The sequence below is a fragment of the Humulus lupulus genome, chromosome 8, assembly GCF_963169125.1.
Source record: "Humulus lupulus chromosome 8, drHumLupu1.1, whole genome shotgun sequence".
NCBI classification, from domain to species: domain Eukaryota; kingdom Viridiplantae; phylum Streptophyta; class Magnoliopsida; order Rosales; family Cannabaceae; genus Humulus; species Humulus lupulus.
The window spans coordinates 48,103,408-48,124,381 of NC_084800.1; the positions used below are offsets into that span (position 1 = coordinate 48,103,408).

At 31.8% G+C, this 20,974-nt stretch overlaps 3 protein-coding genes and 1 pseudogene across 4 annotated transcripts; 2 read left to right on the top strand and 2 right to left on the bottom strand.

Moving 5' to 3' along the window:
- Positions 1–528: 528 nt before the first annotated feature.
- LOC133797112 (aldehyde oxidase GLOX-like) lies at positions 529–2,422 on the top strand (annotated as a pseudogene).
- Positions 2,423–3,531: 1,109 nt separating this feature from the next.
- LOC133797113 (senescence/dehydration-associated protein At4g35985, chloroplastic-like) lies at positions 3,532–5,824 on the bottom strand. Its single transcript, XM_062234918.1, has 5 exons — positions 5,144–5,824; positions 4,824–4,927; positions 4,564–4,730; positions 4,005–4,089; positions 3,532–3,906 (listed from the first exon to the last, which is right to left on the bottom strand). Exons 1-5 carry the CDS (start codon positions 5,729–5,731, stop codon positions 3,741–3,743), a joined length of 1,110 nt encoding a protein of 369 aa, XP_062090902.1. The 5' UTR covers positions 5,732–5,824; the 3' UTR covers positions 3,532–3,740.
- Positions 5,825–7,383: 1,559 nt separating this feature from the next.
- On the top strand, positions 7,384–10,786 carry LOC133797114 (cytochrome B5-like protein). Its single transcript, XM_062234919.1, has 6 exons — positions 7,384–7,693; positions 7,971–8,087; positions 9,726–9,766; positions 10,000–10,077; positions 10,192–10,283; positions 10,371–10,786. The coding sequence occupies exons 2-6, from the start codon at positions 8,009–8,011 to the stop codon at positions 10,435–10,437; spliced, it is 357 nt and encodes a 118-aa protein (XP_062090903.1). The 5' UTR covers positions 7,384–7,693; positions 7,971–8,008; the 3' UTR covers positions 10,438–10,786.
- A 476-nt stretch (positions 10,787–11,262) lies between these two features.
- LOC133797115 (uncharacterized) lies at positions 11,263–17,554 on the bottom strand. Of its 2 annotated transcripts, XM_062234920.1 has the most exons (14): positions 17,113–17,542; positions 16,182–16,237; positions 15,882–16,056; positions 15,298–15,399; positions 15,010–15,081; positions 14,522–14,638; positions 14,307–14,384; positions 13,663–13,725; positions 13,482–13,578; positions 13,284–13,362; positions 13,005–13,216; positions 12,215–12,360; positions 11,841–11,963; positions 11,263–11,724 (listed from the first exon to the last, which is right to left on the bottom strand). In XM_062234920.1, exons 1-14 carry the CDS (start codon positions 17,197–17,199, stop codon positions 11,572–11,574), a joined length of 1,560 nt encoding a protein of 519 aa, XP_062090904.1. In that variant the 5' UTR covers positions 17,200–17,542; the 3' UTR covers positions 11,263–11,571. The 2 variants fall into 2 exon arrangements, with proteins under 2 accessions (XP_062090904.1, XP_062090905.1); XM_062234921.1 differs by lacking the exons at positions 11,263–11,724; positions 11,841–11,963; positions 12,215–12,360 and having other exon boundaries at positions 13,086–13,216; positions 13,444–13,578; positions 17,113–17,554.
- Positions 17,555–20,974: the final 3,420 nt, after the last annotated feature.

Genomic DNA, 20,974 nt, shown 5'->3' on the forward strand with positions numbered 1-20,974 from the left:
AGATACAATAGTCTTAGTAATTGCAATTTATTACAACTGAAATTGTAAACTATTGTGAGCTGTGATTTAAATAATCTTTTCATTGTTTGAGTGAAAAATTCACAATCTTCGCAAAAAGTAATAATAAAATGGAGTTCCATTGCATGCCAAAGGAGTCGCATGTACAAAATCAAACACAAATCTAGTCTATATGTGTTAATTGACATTTTAATATTAGTTTTGCGTAAGTCAAAGGACATTGTATATTAAACCATGATTTATATCATTCTAGCTAAGAGTCATTCTTCATCATTTTTATTTTTTAATATTCATGCATATAGATCAAATTAACCAAAAAAAAAAAACTGATAATGGTAATCACCAAAGCAAATTAATTGTATTGAACCAGAATATAATTAAATAAATGTAAATTTGTTCAAACACACAAAATGCAAATTAACTAAATTTGCAATATATTGACTTAGCTAAATGCAATGCCCCTATACCCGACGTAGATTAATTTAAATATTCCGGGGAAGTAGTGGGGAACAAACTCTTATAGTAATTGTACTGATTACTATTAGTTAAAAATAGACGTACAAAACTATAAATATAGATATTGAGCTAGCCAAGACTCAAAGCAGCAACACACTATTACAGAGCTAAAAAAACAAGCCCTACATTGATCTAGCTCTAATACACACATGAAAGCAATGAAGCCAAGTAATTATTATTTCATTCTCTCCATCCTCCTTATTTCTCTACTCGAACCAATATCACTCACCCATGCAGCCCATGGCCGCCGGAAACTACTCCAATTAGGCTTAGACGGTGTAGTTCCCTCCCTACTAAAACCAAAACAGTCCACAACCAAGGCTGCAGCCGGCGCTGAAAGTGGCGTTCGCGGTGTTGGTGGCAGCTGGATAGTATTGCAACCAAGTATCGGTGTTTCAGCCATGCACATGCAGCTACTCGACAACGACCGAGTCGTCATTTTCGACCGCACTGACTTTGGCAGCTCCAATTTGTCGTTCCCCGGAGGAAAATGCCCCAAGAACTCCAACGACTGCCCCGCACACTCGGCGGAGTACGACATCGCTACCAATACATTCCGGTCTCTCCCCGTGCAAACCAACTTTTGGTGTTCTTCTGGCGCTGTCACCGAGGACGGAACTCTAATCCAAAGCGGCGGATCCTTCGAAGGAGAGCGAAGAGTGAGGAGTTTTAAGCCTTGTGGTGATACTGAGTGTGACTGGCAAGAGATAAACCTCGGGCTAGCCAGGAGTCGATGGTACGCTACAAATCATAATCTACCAGATGGTAGGGTGATAATTCTCGGCGGCCGTAGACAGTTCAACTATGAGTTTTACCCTAAAGATATTGACAACAAGGTCTATGATTTACCATTCTTAGCTGAAACAAACGACAAAGGAATAGAGAACAATCTTTACCCCTTTGTTTTTCTCAACGTCGATGGGAACCTATTCGTTTTCGCCAACAACCGAGCAATATTGCTAAACTACAAGACAAACCAGGTGGTGAAAACGTACTCACAAATACCGGGAGGGGACCCGAGGTCTTACCCGAGCACAGGGTCAGTGTGCTTTTGCCGTTGAAGAATATTCAGGCCAAGAACGTGGAGGCTGAGGTTTTGATATGTGGAGGAGCCCCGAAAGGATCGTATACTCAAGCCTTAAAAGGAACATTCGTCGAGGCTTTGAAAACGTGCGCCCGGATCAAAATAAATGACCCGATTCCAAACTGGATCGTGGAAAATATGCCCCTAGCTAGAGTATTGGGAGACATGACTCTGCTTCCGAACGGCGACGTTCTGATCATTAACGGAGCCGGAGAAGGATCAGCCGGATGGGAGTTGGGAGAGAAACCAGTACTGAACCCGATTTTATACCCACCCAACAAGAAAACGGGGTCACGCTTTGAAATTCAAACCCCGAGCAAGATTCCCCGGTTGTATCACTCCACGGCGGTGCTCCTCCGCGATGGCCGTGTTCTTGTCGGTGGCAGCAACCCTCATGGAGGCTATGAGTTCGCCGGAGTTCGTTATCCGACAGAGTTGAGTTTAGAGGCTTTCAGTCCTTCGTATTTGGACAAACCGAAACTTCGCCCGATTATCATTTCTTCGCAAACTGAGCTTAAATACTCACAGAAGTGTACTCTTCGGTTTCGAGTGAAGGGGAAATTAAATAAAAAATTGGTATCAACGACAATGGTTTCGCCGTCGTTTGTAACTCACTCTTTCTCGATGAATCAAAGACTTTTGGTGCTTCAAACGACAGGAAAAGTGAGAAGTCTAAAGAATTCGACATACCAAGTTGAGGTTACGACACCCAGCTCATCTAATCTTGCCCCTTCTGGTTATTATCTCTTATTTGTGGTTCATCGAGAAATTCCCAGCGAGGGCATTTGGGTCCATCTCAAATGATGATCCACATTTCCGTTATGTTAATTTTAGGTAGTATTGTTTTCTGAGTTTTCTATATATGTGTAAGAAAAATTTTCTCCACATCACCAAATATGTGTATTCGTGAATCGTGTGCAAAGTTATCTAATACTATATATACTCGAGTTAGACTCCTAAGCAAAACTATGCAACGGTCTCAATTTCAATGTTAATCAATTTCTTTCCAATACAATCCTTTTCTTAAATTTATATACATCATTAATAAAAGCTAACTAAAATAACTCATTAATCTATAAACAAATATAACATTTTAGTCCCCTAATTTATATAATTAAAGTACTATTGACTTATATGATACACCAATCACTTTCTTAAACTATTTTGATATATAAAAACAATAAATATAAAATTAAATTATTATTTTTTCACAATTTTATTATTTAAAGAAAAAGTTAATTATGAAACCTAATGTAAAAAAGACAAATGCACAACTTAAAACTAAAACCAAAGCAAAAGAAATAAATTAAAATTGGAATATGGTGGTTGGCTTCGAAGCGCATGAATCCATATGGATTGTTTGAAAGTTTTTGTTGGGATAATTCTAATATTAATCGCATATGATATCTTATTAAGAGGTTATTAAATAACTTATCATATCTCTTCTGTCATCTAGAGCTGTAACTATATGTATCCAGGCATTTCATTAATTGGGTAGAAGAATAATAAGAGTTTTTGAGAGGTTTTGAAAAGAGAGATTGAGAGAACAAGGGTTAATTTTCCTTGTACATTGTTGAGTGTGTGAGAGTTTACTATGGTGTAAACTAAGTGCTCATAATTTGAATTACAAAGTGTTCAAGAACCTTTGTAGAGGAAGAAAGGCTTATTGTTTTGTAATTCATTATAGTGGAGTAGATTCATTATAGTGAAGAAGTGCTCGGAATGGATTTAGGCCTTAATTTTTAGGTTAAACCAGTATAAAATCTCTTTGTTTGATTTTTTTTTTTGTTTTTGTTTTAGTACGTGTGTATTTGTTTTTGGTTTGTTTTGTAGGTAAATTTTGGAGTCTTTGGGGTAGTGGATTGCTTTACCCGGCAGTTTTAACTATGAAGACTTCAAATAAAGACAAGATATAAACACTATATATTACTATGGATTTTTTTATTTCTTTATAAATTTAGGGTCTTATGTAAACATGTACTGAAATATAAAACCATACCTCTAAATATTGTATTTCTCCTTTACACAAGGTTCACTTGGAACAATATTCACTTCACAATCGAAAATAAATTTATGCTCAATTTAAGTGAGTCTTACTAATTAAATCCTAGTTTAGCTACCACTAATTGTTGGTCTTATTTTTTGCAGCATTCTTCAACACTCCAGTGGAGACAGATGAAGCTGGATTAAGGGCTTTTCTTATTTTGAAGATATTCCAGGCAGTATTTCCTATATGACCAACAGTTGCAAAAGCATCCGCAGTAGTTTCCCCTGCCTCATCTCCGTACCTGAGTTTTTAATAATCAATTCAAAGGTACTTAATTAGCTATTGCAATGCAATGCAATCAAGCTCTTAACTCATTATTAAGTCTAATTTTATACTAACCTCTTCTTGACCTCTCTTGTCGCAGCACTGGAAGTGGCCGAAAGAGCTTGCTTTTCTGCTACTTCAACTGCATCTAACACCTTATCTGTTCATTTTCAGTTTACGATCCACCATTGTTATAGTATGCAAATTCATATAATTTTGAAGTATAGACACACAAACATACAAATATACATATATCATTCACATATATAAACGGGTCTCTGAACTACAACATGTAGCAATTAAGTCTAGAAATGACATTTCCTGTCTCAATTAATTAACGTCTTAATCTCTCTCTCTTTTCTTTCCTTCTAAATAGATTGGGATATTAAGTAGTTGGGACATTAAATTTTATATTTTTCTCTTTTATATTGTCACCTTGGCAATGCCATGCAGGTCATCTTTTCTGTATTGGATGAAAAACCAAACATAAATGCTTAATTGCTACAGTACTTTTTAACAAGATTAAAGAGTTAATTTTTTTATTTTGTAGTGCAGATACCAATCTCCCAAACCAGGACCATGCTAAAACCCACATATATATATATATATATATATATATGAAAAAAGGACTTACTAACTGCATCAAGTGAAGCCAGAAGGACCTGTCCCGGACCCGTGGCAAAGAGTTTTTCCCCTGCTTGAGATTTGAACATGGGTGCCATCACCGCTCCCGTGGCTATACCAACTCCATCGAGCATTGTTTTGCTTAACTGGTCTGTCATCTTTGACATCTTTTTCACGCTGTTAACAACAATGCAATCACTTAATCAGTTTGAGTATAGTATTTGTATGCCCATGTAATATTTGATGAATGGTGATAGTCTTTCAAATTACCGTTTCAAGCCACTATTGTTGATGTTGTCTCTTTCTTTCTTTGTGGCAGAGCTTTTCACCTCAACCCCATTATAAGCTTGCATCATTTCCCCTCCCTTTAGTACCTGTTTTTTTTTTTCCCTTCACGTATTTCAGTTGACTAGCCAAAGCAATATTATTATGATGTTGTAAAGAAAAAAGTGTTTTATGATCGATTTCACATCTCAATCTAGCCATAACAAACAAAAATAACAATTATATGAAGAAGAAGAAAAATATATAGAACTTGTCTTGAAGAGGTTTGTATAGAAATGTTGTAAAACTGAAAAAAACAGAGCGACCTGATTGGCATAAGCATCGGTCAACATAAAAATCCCTTTCACAATATGACCAGTCCCTCCTGCAATTGCTTTAGCCAAAAAGTTGTTGTAGTTTTCAACTCTGGGAGCAAACTCTTTCCAGTCAACACCTTTACTTTGAGGTTGAGCCGTGGTTGAGTCTGAAAAGCACGAATTCTGCTTCAACAAAGAATCCAGAGTTGCCAGAGAGCCGCGGTGCTGGTCAGGAAACGACACGCCGTAGCTTAGAGGAGGTTCAACATCAGTCATGGGCAAGGAGAAAAGATAGTTGAGAGAATCGAGCTTGACGACGGGCTCGTCTTTAGTCAAAGGCCAAGTTAGGTCGTTTCCAACACTTATTATGATGGCAAGAGAGACGCCTTCGTCTGAGATTCTGGTGAACTTGAAGTCGCCATTGGCGAGCTCCAGAGCTTCCCCTGCTTCCACCAAGTGAACTCTGCATACTGGGATTTGAAGTAGGACTTCGTGTTTGATGTTGTTGGGTATTTCTGGGTTGTAACCGTTTTCAGAAGGAGCTCCTTTCATGGTGGATGATGGGGTTTTGGAGGTGTAAAAACTGAAGCATCCCATGTTTGCTGTTGTCGTTTTTCTTTTCTCTGCAAATTATGTTAATTTTGTTATTGAGAGAAAGAGATGAGATTGGAAAAGAAGAAAAGTTGATTCTGTTGTTTGAAAAGAGTTTAGATTATTCGTATTCGTAATAATGGAGAATATTTATGATAGAGGAAAGTGGAATGTGACTTTGAGTGGAAGAAAGGAAAAGAAACTTGAAGAGAGGGTGACAGAGTGTGCATGGCTTGTATAGCATTAGAGATTGGATGAAAAGAATTTGTGTAAATGCAAATGGAAATGGCGTTTACTGAATGCGCTCTTCTGCCATGCAGTGCAGCTTCGTTAGAGGTAGACTTCAACTTTTTCAACCAGAATTTATTGGTCATCGTGATAAATATATCAGTAAATGGAGCCTAAAATATCAATATTTTATACCCAATTTTTTTTTTAAATGTACTTAATATTTTCTCAATGTTGTACTTTTATTTTTATTAGTTAATATACCCAATGCAGAGTTGATAAATATTGTATAATGATTAGGAATACAAGGGTAACATGTTGTATAAAAATTAGGTATAAAAGTGTAACATATTGAAAATATTGGGTATATTTAAAAAAAATGAATATAAAATACAACATTTTATAAACGTTAGTTATATTTATGGTAAAAAAAATATTAAGTAAAATTGTAATATTTTAAAAACATTCAGCTCTAAATATATAATATAAACTATCATTGTTTAATCAAGTAGACAAATTTATAATAATAAATTAAAATGCAAAATACCAGATTGAATGTTAAACTCTAAATAATCAAATTATCAATAATAGTTTAAAGAGATTATAATGTATTTTTTGTAAATAACTAAATTTTCAAAATTACTAATTAATTATTTAAAAAAATGTATTGTTTAAAATACTATATATGTTTTTTCTTAGTAATTTTTAAAATTATTTGAATTATATTTTTTTATTAATTTTGAAATTGTATTTCATTATAGAGTACAGAAATTGTTAATGCCAAAATTTTAAGTATGAGACTCTAGTGTAAAAGGATTTGAGATTTTTGTTACAAAATTCTATGCAAATTATTTGAGAGATTATGAGTTTTAATAAAAGAAAAATACTGAGAAGTACAAAAGAAAGATTAAGTTAGAATTTTTTACTACAAAATGGTTAAACATAAAATAAATAAGAATATAACTATATAAAATTAAAAATAATTAAAAAAAAATCAAAGGGTATGAATATTGATAAATAAATAATGTAAAAATATATATATCAACAACCAAACTTAATATTTTATTTGTCCTCAAACAAAAATAAAACAAAAAAAAATAATATGAACATAAAATAGTAAAATACACACCCACTCTTAAAATAAAAACGATATATTGCTCGAGTCGAGTATCTGCAACAATGGAGCCACATAGTGGCTTAAGCCCCTCTCTATTTATATTTTTTATAATTATTTAAGTTTAAATATGTGACTATAGTGTTAAAAAAAATTAAAATTATAGTTTTGCCTCTTTAAAAATTTGCAAACTTCATTGGCTCCCATAAAATAAAAGTTGGGTCGTGTCTGTCTAGTTTTTTTTATTGCTTACAAGCATCAGAGATTCATACAGATTGTAGATATAGAAAAATCATGAATAATTCGAAAAGAGTATTATTTAAGACCAAAATAAAATAAAAATAAGGGATCTGGTATGTAGAACCGAAATTCGATAGTCTTACCTACAGTTTTAAAATGTTGATACGTTTCAACAAAAATGAAAAATGTTGTATACTTTTGACGGGTGTCTCATCTACTCAATTGACCCAATCAATTCGTTTCATAGAAAGCCCGGCTCATCCTCGAACTCAATCCCTTGTACACTATCATCGTTCCACTGCCAGTGGCTCGGCTTCTCCAAAGGCATCAACTTTGTCACTTTCGCCGGAAAATTGAGAGCCCTTTTACTCAAATCAAATCTACAGGTTTCTCTCTATCTCTTTGTTTATGTAACTTGCATTTTGGATTTTTTTTTTAAAAAAAACACTAATGGCTTCGAAAGCCTTGCTACTAAATTAATTCACATCTCACTCGTCCATAAATCAGCTACAGGTTTTTTAATGTTACAAAAGTGGAAAGTGAATTTAAGAGCTTTTGAACTGCTTACCCATATAATGCCAGCTTTTTTACTTCCTTCTTTTTTGTTATTTTCTTTTACGATCTATTTTTTTTCATCCCTTGTTCAATTTTGAGGGTGTTTAGAATCTGGTATAAAGTGGAAGAGAGGCTGAGCTTGAGATATGTGGATATCTGTAGTAGCAGTGCTTGTGGCTGTCTTTTTAGGAGCTTTTATTTTGTTCTCTCGAGAGTCAAAATCTGGTAATTGTTTTTCTAATTACCATATTTGAATATATATATATACATATATATTTAAGGGAAAATTATAAATTGTACGGTATTTGAGAAAAAAAGTCTAAATATACTGTTATATAAATTTATTACAAATTTATGGTATAATTGTTATCTATCTTATTTGTAACTTCTACTTTAGTCTCTACTCACAAATTAATTAATTATTTTTGCTGAATCACCCGTCCAATAATTCCAATGGTAATATAAAAGTTTTTTTTTTTATAATATGCTACTTTTATATATAAATATATATTAACTAAATTTATTTTGTCTTTTTGCTAATATTTTCCATTTTTTTTGTCTTTGTAGTCTACATTTTTTTCCTCTATCTCTTTTTTTTGTTTTTTTTTAATATTTTACTTTTTACTTGATATTTAAATAGATTAACAAAGTATTATATAGACAAAACAATTATTGTATTGCTTTAAGAAAACATATAATATTACTATTAAAAATAAACTTATTTTAATTAAGTCAATCAATAAATTAGTAGTATATATGTTGAGAGATGTTATAAAAATAACAAAGGATAAATAATTAAAAAAATTGATCAAACTAAATAAATTTATGTTTTATTTATTGCTTTCGAATTCAATATCCAAGATTACTAAAAAAAATCAATATCTATGAGTTACATTAGTTATTGGTTTAATAATTATATATTACAATATAGTTAATGATCGTCACAATATTATTATTTTAATATTTTTAAATTAGAATTATAAATCTTTGTTACAATTATGCTAATAAAAATTATATAATGTTTTTGTAAATATTAGTTACAAAATATATTTTCTAATTATAAAACTAGTTTAAGAAACTTTTGTTACAAAAATAAATTTTTTAGTTACAATTTAATCTCTTTTTAAACTAATTTTTTAAATATTAGTTACAAAAATGTAAAAATTGTTTACCATTTAATAATAGATGTTTACAAATTTGTAACAAATATTTACAATTGTAACATGTATTTACAAATTTGTAATAGATTTTCATATATTTTTTATATTTTAATGTATTTTTGTAGATTTCCCTTAATAAAGTGTTTTATAAATAATGAATATCTTAAATTTATATTTTTGAGTTGTATAGTATAAATAAGATGGTTCCTGTAATTTTTTGGTATAATATTATAACAATATGAAAAATTATATTATTTTTATGTAAATTTTGGTTACGACCTCTTAACAATAAATTATTTTCGTAAATGTTAGTTACAAAAAATATCTTTCAAAGTTATGAAACTAAATTTGTAAACTATTGGTACAAAAATAAAAAAATTAGTTACGAATTTGTTCGTAAATTTTATGTAAAAAAAAAAAATACAATTCTAAAACTGATTTTTGTAAATATTATTTACAAACATGTAATAGATGTTTACAATTTTACAGCAGATATTTACAAGTTTGTAAACGTTGATCACAAAAAATTGTATTTTACCATTTTTATTTACAATTTTTCTACTCTGTATTTACGCTTTTGCCACTCCGTGTTTTTACCAAAAAATTCCGTATTTTTGTAATCTACCGTATTTTTCATATTTTTTTTTAACTTTTAGTGTATTTTTTTAAATTTCCCTACATTTAATTGTAAAAATGGGCACAGGTCGTAGGAAAGATGATCAGCCAATTGCTAAACATAACAAGGTAATTCTAATTTTTATTAAATACTAAGATCTTCTAATGGATATACTCTACTTTTGTTGTGCTTAAACGCATATACTTCTAAATCCTATTTCTCCTTTTCTTTCTTAAATAAAAAATCAGCAAAGTGCTTGTGTTTTTCTCATACTTGATGGAATTAGCTTCTTTGGAACTAATCATGTGTTTGGTTAATTATTTATTCATCTGCTTATTTGGGGTGAACAATGTCTCAATAGGGAGCCAAAGTCTACAGCAAAGCTGAAATCTCTTTGCATAATAAAAGAACAGATTGTTGGATCATTATCAAAGACAAGGTTTCTTTTACTCTATTTTTTTTATTTTTGGCTCCAATTGAAGCTTGGCTTATAATTACTCAACTCCATCAATGAATCTACAGTTTTTGCATTCCATTTTTGTCCCAAGTATAGGTGTATGATGTTACTTCGTATGTAGAAGAACACCCTGGTGGTGATGCCATTCTTGCACACGCTGGTGATGATTCAACTGAAGGCTTTTATGGGTAAACTAGCGTTGTTTGTTTAAGATCATTTTTGTTCACACCTCTCCTCATTTCGTTTTTTTATTTGTTTTCAATTTCAATGGCCAGGCCGCAGCATGCAACTCGAGTTTTCGACATGATTGACGACTTTTACATAGGAAATTTGGAGGTGTAATTACACTGATTTTTTTGTAAAAAAACAATTTGAGAGCTGAATACAACTTTTAAGTTCTAATAATTTGGTCTTGCAGCACGACAGAAAAATCCAATCGTTTTCTTCAGAACCAAAAATTGCACTTCGTTTAATACATATCCTACGAGTTTCTATATAATTTGATATGTGTGAATTGAATATAGAGACATTATGCAGTACAGCATTTTATTTTTTGGTGAACGATGGTTTTTTTTTTAACCGAATTCCTTATTTGCTCGAAAGTGAGTCTATACTACTCACTAGCATAGGTCTCATATACATATTCCATAAAAAGTAAATAAAATAACTTTCAGATTTTTGCATCCCAAAATTTATATGGTATCTAGCTATTTTATTTTAGATTGAATTTAAAACTATCACAAGAGAGTGTAATAATTTAATGACACATAAATACATAGTAAATGAAAGTTTCGAGATGATAGATTTTTAGACCGAGAGAGAAAAGGGAAGATAGAGGAGAGAAGATTTTGAGAGATGATAACTATTATGAGACAAATATATTTGGTAGAGTGGGGAGATGTTTTAAAGGGAAAATGTTAGCATAAAAGCACATGATTAATCATCATCTCCAAATATGTGCCTAACCGATAGGAAACCAAACAGTTAGGGAAAAGAATGCTAGAAATGCTTAAAACTACTTGTCAACAAGGGAAAACCAAAAAATAGGTATTTGACAGTACAGACATTAATAAACACAGCGCATTTCTTCTTAATTAAGTTTTAAAGAGATTAATTTCTACCTAAAAAACCATAAATATGGCAATAAAATGGTCATACAAGACAATATACAGGGAAGCACATTTTCACTGTCTTCATTGAATTTTTCACTATATGATTCTACAAATTACACAACGAAATCATTGCAAATTACAAATCAGCCCAGACAATTGGGGTTGATGCAGAAGAATGAAATGGATTTAAGGGGATTAAAAAATGGAGGGGGAAAAAAAGACTTCTAAAGCATTTCTATCAATCAAGAACCAAATGCGCCAAACAATCCAACCCCAATAAATTATCTTCTAATATAGCTACCCATACCAGAACTTCATAAGTGGGCAGAAATTATCACAAAATGCTCTACTAAAAGCCATTTTTCTAGCTATCGAACTTCTTTGGCTGATGCCATTGTGCCAAACTTCTGGCCAAAGAACTGATGAACGACACTTTTGTTTCGGCTCCTTTCTTCCCATATAAATGCTTACCTCCCAAATCTGTATATTTTGGACCACTATCTTTGCTTCTTTCAATCTGCAGCGAATTCAGAAAAGAGCCACAAAAATGGCAGTTTAGTTTCATTTGTTCATACATACATATATCTATAATGGACGAAATAACACTAAAAAATATTTCAAAATCCAACATACCTTGCTTATCTTCCCATTTTTTAAGTGGTACCGTATACCGGACCAATTGATTGACTGGGTGAAATGAGAACGGAATGCAGAGATTGGGTATAAAAAGTTATCCACCACCATAGCAATGAAGACCTGCCGAATCCATAACCAGTTTCTTCCCATTAGTACTAGGATCTTTTAGGAGGTAGAGGCCTTTGCAACTCAATGATATTATAATGTAAGTTATCAAATTTTGAGTTGAATTCAGGCCAACTTTAGACGTTTATTTATTTCAAAGTAAAAAGAGACAATTCAATCCTATTCAAGGGAATGAATGGAGCATATTGCATACATCAACTATGAAAGTGAAAACAAGTTATTTTGCATGAGCAAGAGAATCTTACAAGGCCCCAATTGTAAGAAGCAAGCGAGAGTCGGGGTGCCTCGGGAGATAATATGTTGCATAGTTGAACTTCAATCCTAGTCAAGTTCCACATTGATAGAAGCTCTATAAGGGTGCATGTAGCTAGAATAGCTACCAGCCCCAGCCCTGACAGAAGTAATTTATGGCTGTAAGACTAGAAGTGCCATTTTCAGGGGAAAATAAAATGATTTTTTTAAAAGACGAATGAACAGTATTTTCATACAAGATCTAATCCAGAAAGACAAGCAATTGACTGCTGATAAGTGAACAGAGACCCATATTTTGGAGGTCATAGAGAGAAAAATTTATTAAACATGCAGTACTTTTCTTTTAGTTTTGCTGTAGTATCTCAATAATGCTGGTCTACCTCATGGATAGGAAAGTGGGAAGGGAATCTCTAAAGGATTCAAAATACCTCACGGATAGGAAAGAGGGAAGGGGGTCATCTTTACACTTGAAAGACATTTAAATTAAACAAAAAAAAAATGTTTTCTAGTAATACTTAAGCACCCAAGTTTCCACCAAAAATAGTGAGCATCAAATGGATTAGGTCAATACTATTCAGTTAACAACCTGGTAGGTCAGTGGTCCTAGGTGTTGAGCCTCCATTGAGCAGAAAGAAGAATAACATTACTTGGTTCATGACATTGATAAAGAAATAAATAAAAAGGAATACATAGGCTATCCTGCATCCCTCTCTTGATCCTGCATACTGATTAAATCTAATTATTATTATCAACCTACTTATAAGAGAAAGAAAGAATGCTCACCGCCAGAGGTAATGCCAGCTTCGTCAAATGTATAACCTTTAATGTAGATACGTAATGCTGCTGTGATGTGAATCGTGGACATTATATATGGCATTACAAAACCCCAAGAAAGATAGCAGTGGGTCGTAAACAGAGCCCGATTCATAATCCAATTAACACTTGACGTGTATGATTCCAATACAAACGTTTGCTTTCTCAAATAATTCCAGTACCTACAGAAGAGTTCAATGTCAGCATATAATCAAGCACATTTGAGTTTAGAAATGAAGCAATACAAACCTTGCAAAACTAAGATCACTAGCAAGGGGATGAGGGAAAACAGCAACTGGAGGTGATGTGATGAGCCTCTTATGGGCCCCTGGAAAAGAATGAACGACACCAAAATATTAAATCATTCCAAATATCAATTTAATGCTATAAAAACACTTATTTAAACTACCTGCAAGAATTGTGAAAATAAACTGATCAGCATATTACCAGCTATGGCAGCCAGAGTCATATCGTCAGAATAACCACCATCTCTAAGTCCTGAAACCACACCACAGCGATCTTGTCTAAAGTCGTCAGCATGCATCTGCAAATAATCTGAAAGAATTAGACACATATTTTTATCTTCTGCAAGTAGTTAATTAGAAAGTTACAAGTTGCAACTACTTGCCATCATGCACCCTCCCCATAAAAAGAAGGTCTTCCCGCCAGTAGCAAAGCCCATCGAACAAGGCTGTAAATAGAAGGAATTAAAACTCCAAGATATTAGTGAATTATAGAAGGAAAAATAGAAACAAGTGATATCTTTATCATTCAAACACACAATCTACCACAAGTAAAAACAGACAAATAGAACAACACATATATATATGTATATATATTATAAGAAGCTCAAACTATAAATATGGTAAACAAAATTCTTTTATAACCTACTATATTATATCTTTTTTTCAAGAAAAAATGTTAATAAGTGGTTCTAGATATGCTAAGAAATTATCCAAAGATTTTTCCATCAAAACTCACAATGGTAGTCCACTTTTTCTTGTGTAGAATAAAAGTAAAATTTTCTGGTTTTGTTAGTTCCATAAAATATGGTCACTGTCAAGTTAGTACCATGATACGAATATTTAGTTATATACTACAATTTTGAGAATAGGCTGCTTATCCCATCATTATTTTGCAATTATTATAACTGCCAAATTTGAGGGACAAAGAATCAAATCTACTACAGAAAAATATTTGTTAAATAAAAAATGTGCATTTCTTTAAATGTACTATGAGATTTGAGCAAGAAACGTGGGAAATGGTCTATACCATATGATACTCGTATATGCAGTAACTTCCTAAACTTCCTGAAGGTAAATCAAGAGGGTAGCCAGTTTGAATGAATATCTGCACATCATTGACACAGGAGTTAGGATCAACTACAGTTAAAAGATACATTCATATTCATAGGTCAAAAGAGAAAGATGCATGTTCAATATCTCAGGATGAAATTAATAAAATTTGAAAGTTGCTGGTATAATTACCTCAGGATTTTTTACCATCTCAGCAGTCAGGGCTCCAATTGATCCAGGATGAAGCCTAACATCGTCATCCAAAAACAACACGTACTTGCTGTCTTTATGCATTCTCTCTACTCCAACCTAAATTATAGTTCTTTTTAGTAACTATTTGCTAACACAAAGAGACAGTAGAGAATGCATACCTACACCTAACAAGTTTAGACAAATAAAAGTGTTGAACCCATACTCCATATATTATTGCAAGTGCATGTATAGTTCCTCTTCTAAATGCATTCCTATCCACTAATCTATTTTGTGTCCTATCATATAGGCAAATAGATAATCTACTCCATTTTGAGATATCTAGCTATTATCTGGAAGCCAAGAAGCCTCAGTGAAAAGAATGAATTTGGCATGTTTTGCTGAAACATAAGTAAATGCATAGCCTGATGGCAGAAAAAGTTCTTGCACAAGCAAAAGACATGCAACAAGTTGTTTAACTTGATATGTACCAACTGGTTGTGAATTTTCTGACTACAGGTTGTTGAATGACCAGCTACAACAATTTTTGCATCAACTTCATCCTGTGCAGATCAAACATAGTTAAGAGTCAGGCAGAGTAAACATGCTAAAGAATATCAGGCAAGATTTCTGATTCACTTCAAACAGATTTTACATAATGAGAAAAACATGTATGCATTAAATCATAATACACCGTGACATTCAAAATTTATTTCAAATAAATAGTGATTTTTCTGAAATGCAGAATTGAAAAAGGATAATGTGAAATTATTGTGTACCTTATAATCTTCTATTAATCGAGATACAGCATGGTAAGCAGGGTCGTCTGTACTTTCCACAATGAAAAGAAATTCCAGAGGACCACCATAGAGAGACGTAATCTGCAGACATGAATGAAACAGAATAACATTAGCACTAAAGACATATTAAATATTTTCAGTTGGAGCAGAAAATTTAAACACGTGTGACGAGCTAGCAAAAGGAACTCAAATAACTTGTATTTGATCCTTATACAGTTTATTACAATTAATAACAAATGGAAAGTGTAGATGAAAAGTTATATAACAAGCTGAAAAAGACAGTCAACACACAATGTTTGCATTTTCTATAATATCTTAAAAAAAATTTAAACATAGGGAAATGCACCTTTCAAACAAATTATACTGGATTATTTTAAACCTGTGCAACACAGTCTCTAATTTATCTTGAAGTAACTACATGCATATTCAAGATAAATTATAATTATGAAAATCTCAATAAAAACCAGCTCCCCCCAACCCAATCCCGATAAAAGAATAAAAGGAGAGGAGAATAAGTTAGCACATTTCTGGCTTTTGGGAGAAAAAAGATGCATCAACCTCACCTGACTTCTCCAGTTATGTAAATTGTGTTCCCCAAACCCCTTCAAAGGCATAACAACTGTCACACTAGGTAGCTTGATCTGACTAAAGTGGTCAAGTTCATTAATATCGTGACAAAGAAATGCAAAGCTATTCCCAGCTTGCATACTATCCTTCAATCGCTTGATCTCTCTATTCCTGTAATTTAGAGGAGGGGGAATGATGAACATGCCTCAAACAGCAACAGAGATGAAACAATAAACAAGTACTGCCTTCAATGCAGTTAGACTCATTTCTAAAAGGCAAGTCTTTGAACCAAATACCTGACATAAGCAGCACAAGCCCATCCTAGAGCAAGAATTAAGCAGATTAAACACCCCTGCAGCAGAACAAAAACTTAGCACTGAAAAGTATGGAATGGACTCATATCCGAAAGCATCAGTGTGAGTTTCAGTAAAAATAAACTAAAAATTTAACGCTAAAACAAGACGAGGATTGCCAAAAACACAAATCTACCGCATTTACAGTAGTTCCTCCATTATAGCGAAAAATCCACATTTACTAGTATTACCAGGAGCCCATATATATGACCGAAACAAAGAAAATTGACCTACATTATGCAATAAGGTTCGGATTCTACCCAACTTGTATAACAAAGTAAAGATGGACGGTTAATCAATAAACAAAATCTCGGAAAGTCAAATGCTCATACATCTTTTCTACCTGAGAATAATGCACTAACTAATCCCCCAGGTTACAGCCTGAATTAGCTTAATATGATCACTACAAAATAAAATTAGTGTCGTTTACAAATATCATTTCTCGAACATGAAAATACAGAAGGAGAGGCCACTTTTTTCTTCTTCTTTTAAATATATATTAACAGGTCACCATATGGGGAAACTAAAATATTGAAGCTCTAAGTTCTAGGGGGGAAATCATATAATAATAAATTTAATTGAAAGAAGAAGAAGAAGAAGAAGAAGAAAGTGGCTAATTCTCAGTAAGTAAGGCAACAAGAAAAGGAAAATAGCTTTAAATTTTGAAATTGAGAAAGCGAGGGGAAAACGGAATAATGAAGGACTTTCTATTCAAACAATCGGCTAATTCGAAAGAGCATATCCACATAAAGCACAACGCTATGGAATATTCATCAACGAATCTTCCTCGGAAGCCAAACAGACATGGATCTAAAATAGACAAGAAAATTGGAAGATGAAAAATAAAAATATTATAAGCATTAAGAAGCAAAACCTGGATCTGGACGAAAACAGCAAGAGGACTACAAAATGCTCCGGAGAGGTAGAACAGTAACGAATCAATAGGATCCATGGCAGACATTGTGTCTGCTCCGGCCGCTCAATCTCCCAGACTAAGTTAGTCCTCCGTTCGTGTTTGTGAATATGTGTATATATATATAACGAAAGAAGAAAGAAGCCCTAGCTTTTGTAGAGACAGTGGAGAGACATTTTGTCAGATCGCCATGGACGAAACGAGAGAGGAAGGAAAAGAGAGAGCGCGTGATTTTATATTTGGAAGAAGAAGAAGAAGCAGCAGCAGCTATTGGGCCTGTCTATTTGACCATACAAATCACATTTTTTTAAAAAAAATCAAAATTAGAAAAAGAGAGAAAGAGAGAAGACAGGCCGTTAGATGAGTGTTGAGGTTGTTATTTTAAGGTACAACATATGTTATAGATAGATAACAGAGAAGAGAGAGAGAGAGAGAGAAACCATCGGAGGGAGAGGGAGAGGCCGAAGAGGGAAGCACGTGAGATGGCACGTGGTAATTGGCCCCATGGTTGTGAAAAAGGAAGATTCTAGCTTTATGATGCGAATATTAATTAATTATTAATATTTTTCATTTTTTTTAAGGTACAACATGTGTTATTGATAGATAACAGAGAGAAGAGAGAGAGACCATCGGAGGGAGAGGAAGGGGCCGAAGAGGGAAGCACATGAGATGGCACGTGGTAATTGGCCCCATGGTTGTGAAAAAGGAAAATTCTAACTTTATGATGCGAATATTAATTCATTATTAATTAGGGATAATTGCGGTATAAGTACCAAATGTTTGAGTTTTGTACGTGGTATAGACCTAATATTTATTTTTAGTGGCAATAGTACCCAAAGTTAATAAAAGTATAATTCCGTCAGTCTCCTCCATTAGGTCTGTTAATGAGCTGATTAGGCAGACACGTGTCACATTTTTATTAGTCCAAATCATAATTATTTTTAAAATATTATTGAGCTGGACCAATCACGGATTGACACGTGTTGGTCCAGTCATCACGAAACGGAGACCTAACGGAGGAGGCTGACGGAATTACACTTTTACTGACTTTGGGTACTATTGCCACTAAAAATAAATATTGGGTCTATGCCGCGTACAAAACCCAAACATTGGGTACTTATGCTGCAAATATCCCTATTAATTATTAATATTTTTTTTTTTTCTGCGTGTCACTTTTAATATAACTTTTCTTACATGATAATTTATAAGTACTCTTAATGATGACATAAAATGTCTAATTCTTTATAATATAGAAAAAAAAATTGTTAAATAGTCTTCCAATAAATAATATAAAGTTATATTTTTTTACATAAATAAATAATATTTCTCTATATGTAGTGAAACACTATTCATCAAGCTATAAATATTTTATTATTTTTTATAAAATTATATATATATTAGTGTGATACTATTATATTTAATTATTTTATTTCTTAAAATGAATAAAATATATTTTTTTAAATATAATATTTAAATGATGTAGAAAAAAATAAAGAAGTTAATGTATGGTATAATATAAAAGTTTGAGGTAAATTATAAAAAAAATATGTTTTTGTGGTATATTTTGTAATACACTTTCTCTATAATATTTAGCTAAAACTCACAAAAATATCTTCTATCAGCTCCTTTATACATATATTTATAATAGTTATGCAAAAATTACAATTAATCTATATCTACATTTACATATTATTTATATAATATTTTAATATTATTATATTTCTTTATAAGCTTTCTCTCTCCTATTTAGTATATATTTTTTTTTCTTTTTTAATTATTTTATTTAATCAAATATGTTTAAGGATATAATATTTAAATTATATAGAGAAATATATAAAAAAATTAATGTATGGTATAATATAAAATTTAAAAATAAAATAAAAAAAAATATTTTGGAGAAATATTTAAAAAATGAGCAAGTGTTCTTATCATACTAAAGATTTGCCTTTCTTATTTGTTGCCTAATAATGAGAGAGTCTAGCCTAGCTTTTTGTTTGTGTCTTCTTTAGCTCCTCCTCTCTTTCTCGGGGCCACTCCACGCGACGCCACGCCAGCCAGCACTGGCGGCTCTCCCTTTTCTTCTCTTCCAATTCAAATTTGGATTATTTGATGGTTTTGTTACACGTACACCGTACTATTTTTGCCAGTTTAAATTTTGAATAACATAAATTATTTGGTTATACAAAATGCCTATCAAAATTATAGCATTATAAATTTAGATAATACAACTAACATTATTAGAATACTCACAATTTACGTTCAAAATTTTCAAAATGTGTCTAATGACTATGAGTGTTTGATATTATTGTGTGTAATTTATTATGAGTGTAATTAATATTAATTTAAATTATTTAATCATTTATTAGGGGATTGCCAATAAATTTTTAATCATTTATTAATTTCTAACATGGAGTTGGTAACTTTTCTTTTTAAATAATTTTAAATGGATTGATTGGAAAGGATTATATTTCTCGTTAGAGAAATCCGCGTAATACCAACAAGGGCCACTTCAGTCCTATGGTTGGCTAATTCGAAAAATGTCGAATATCCTTTCAAAATCCACACTTATCTTCAAGTATTTTTTTTTTTTTAATTTTAAGTGATATGATTTTAAACTTCGGTTGTTTGTGATTAAAATACAAAATTTCATATAATATTGGCTCCCAACCCGATACGTGGTAGTGTAGGGTTATATGCATATATAGAATATATGATTAGGAAGCAATTATTGGGAGAAACGAGTATAATCCGTGTACACGTTTAAATAAAATAATGGGATGTCGATCTTGGTTGAAACTAGAAGAAAGTGATGTTATATTTCGTAAGCAATGTTGAATTAAGAAAAACAGCTGTGCATATATATCAAGCAAGTAATAATAATAATATTTTGTTAGAGTAGAAAAGATTGGGTTGGAATCCTAATTTTCATTGAAATTATCTTTAAGTATCTTAAGACTGATATTTGACTGGTTGTTGCCTCGCCAGTCAAATATTCAATGAAGTAAACAATGAACATATATATAGTATCTCCTTAACCAAAATATATTAATTAATTGATGATTATAGAAAATGGTTAGGTTAGATGATGATATCTATTGTTTATATATCCCTTCAAATTTGTATAGTATGGTTGGGATACAGAAATTATATTTTTTAAATAAATAAAAATCGTATATTATTTAATTAATTTATAAAAACATTACATAATATATTGGTTATTTTTTATATTTTTAATAATTTATGTTTAGATGGTTGGTTGTTTGCTATTTAAGAAAGTTGAAAATTTCACACGGCCATGTGCCAACAAATGAGCCAACTTAGTACGTAGATATATATGTATTAAAAATCAAAATCAAAATCAATTTTCCGTTTATATTCTGAGAATACCAGTTTACTAATGATATTGAGGAAAAAATTATATTTTTATCAATTTGAAATCAGAAAAGTAGCTCTATAGTCACGGAGATTAAGAGCGAAAGTTCATAAGTATTCTTGTTTTTTTAATTGAACAGTTCTAATTACAACCTAGCAAATATATGAAACAACTTGTTAGGTATATCTCTTAACTTCAAAACCAAATTGATGATACTTTCCTTTCCATTTTGATTACGAATGCCGAACCTCACCTATAGCTATATATATATAGGCAGAGAGCATAAGACAATTTATTAACAAAATAAATGTACAAAAATTTTATTCCAATAAATTTTTAATTCAAATAACAAGTTTTCATAGTTTTAAATTTATATAAGGAAATTTAACTTTAACAAAATATTCTAAATATTTAACCGAATATATTTTTAAAATTAATTAAAAATAAATA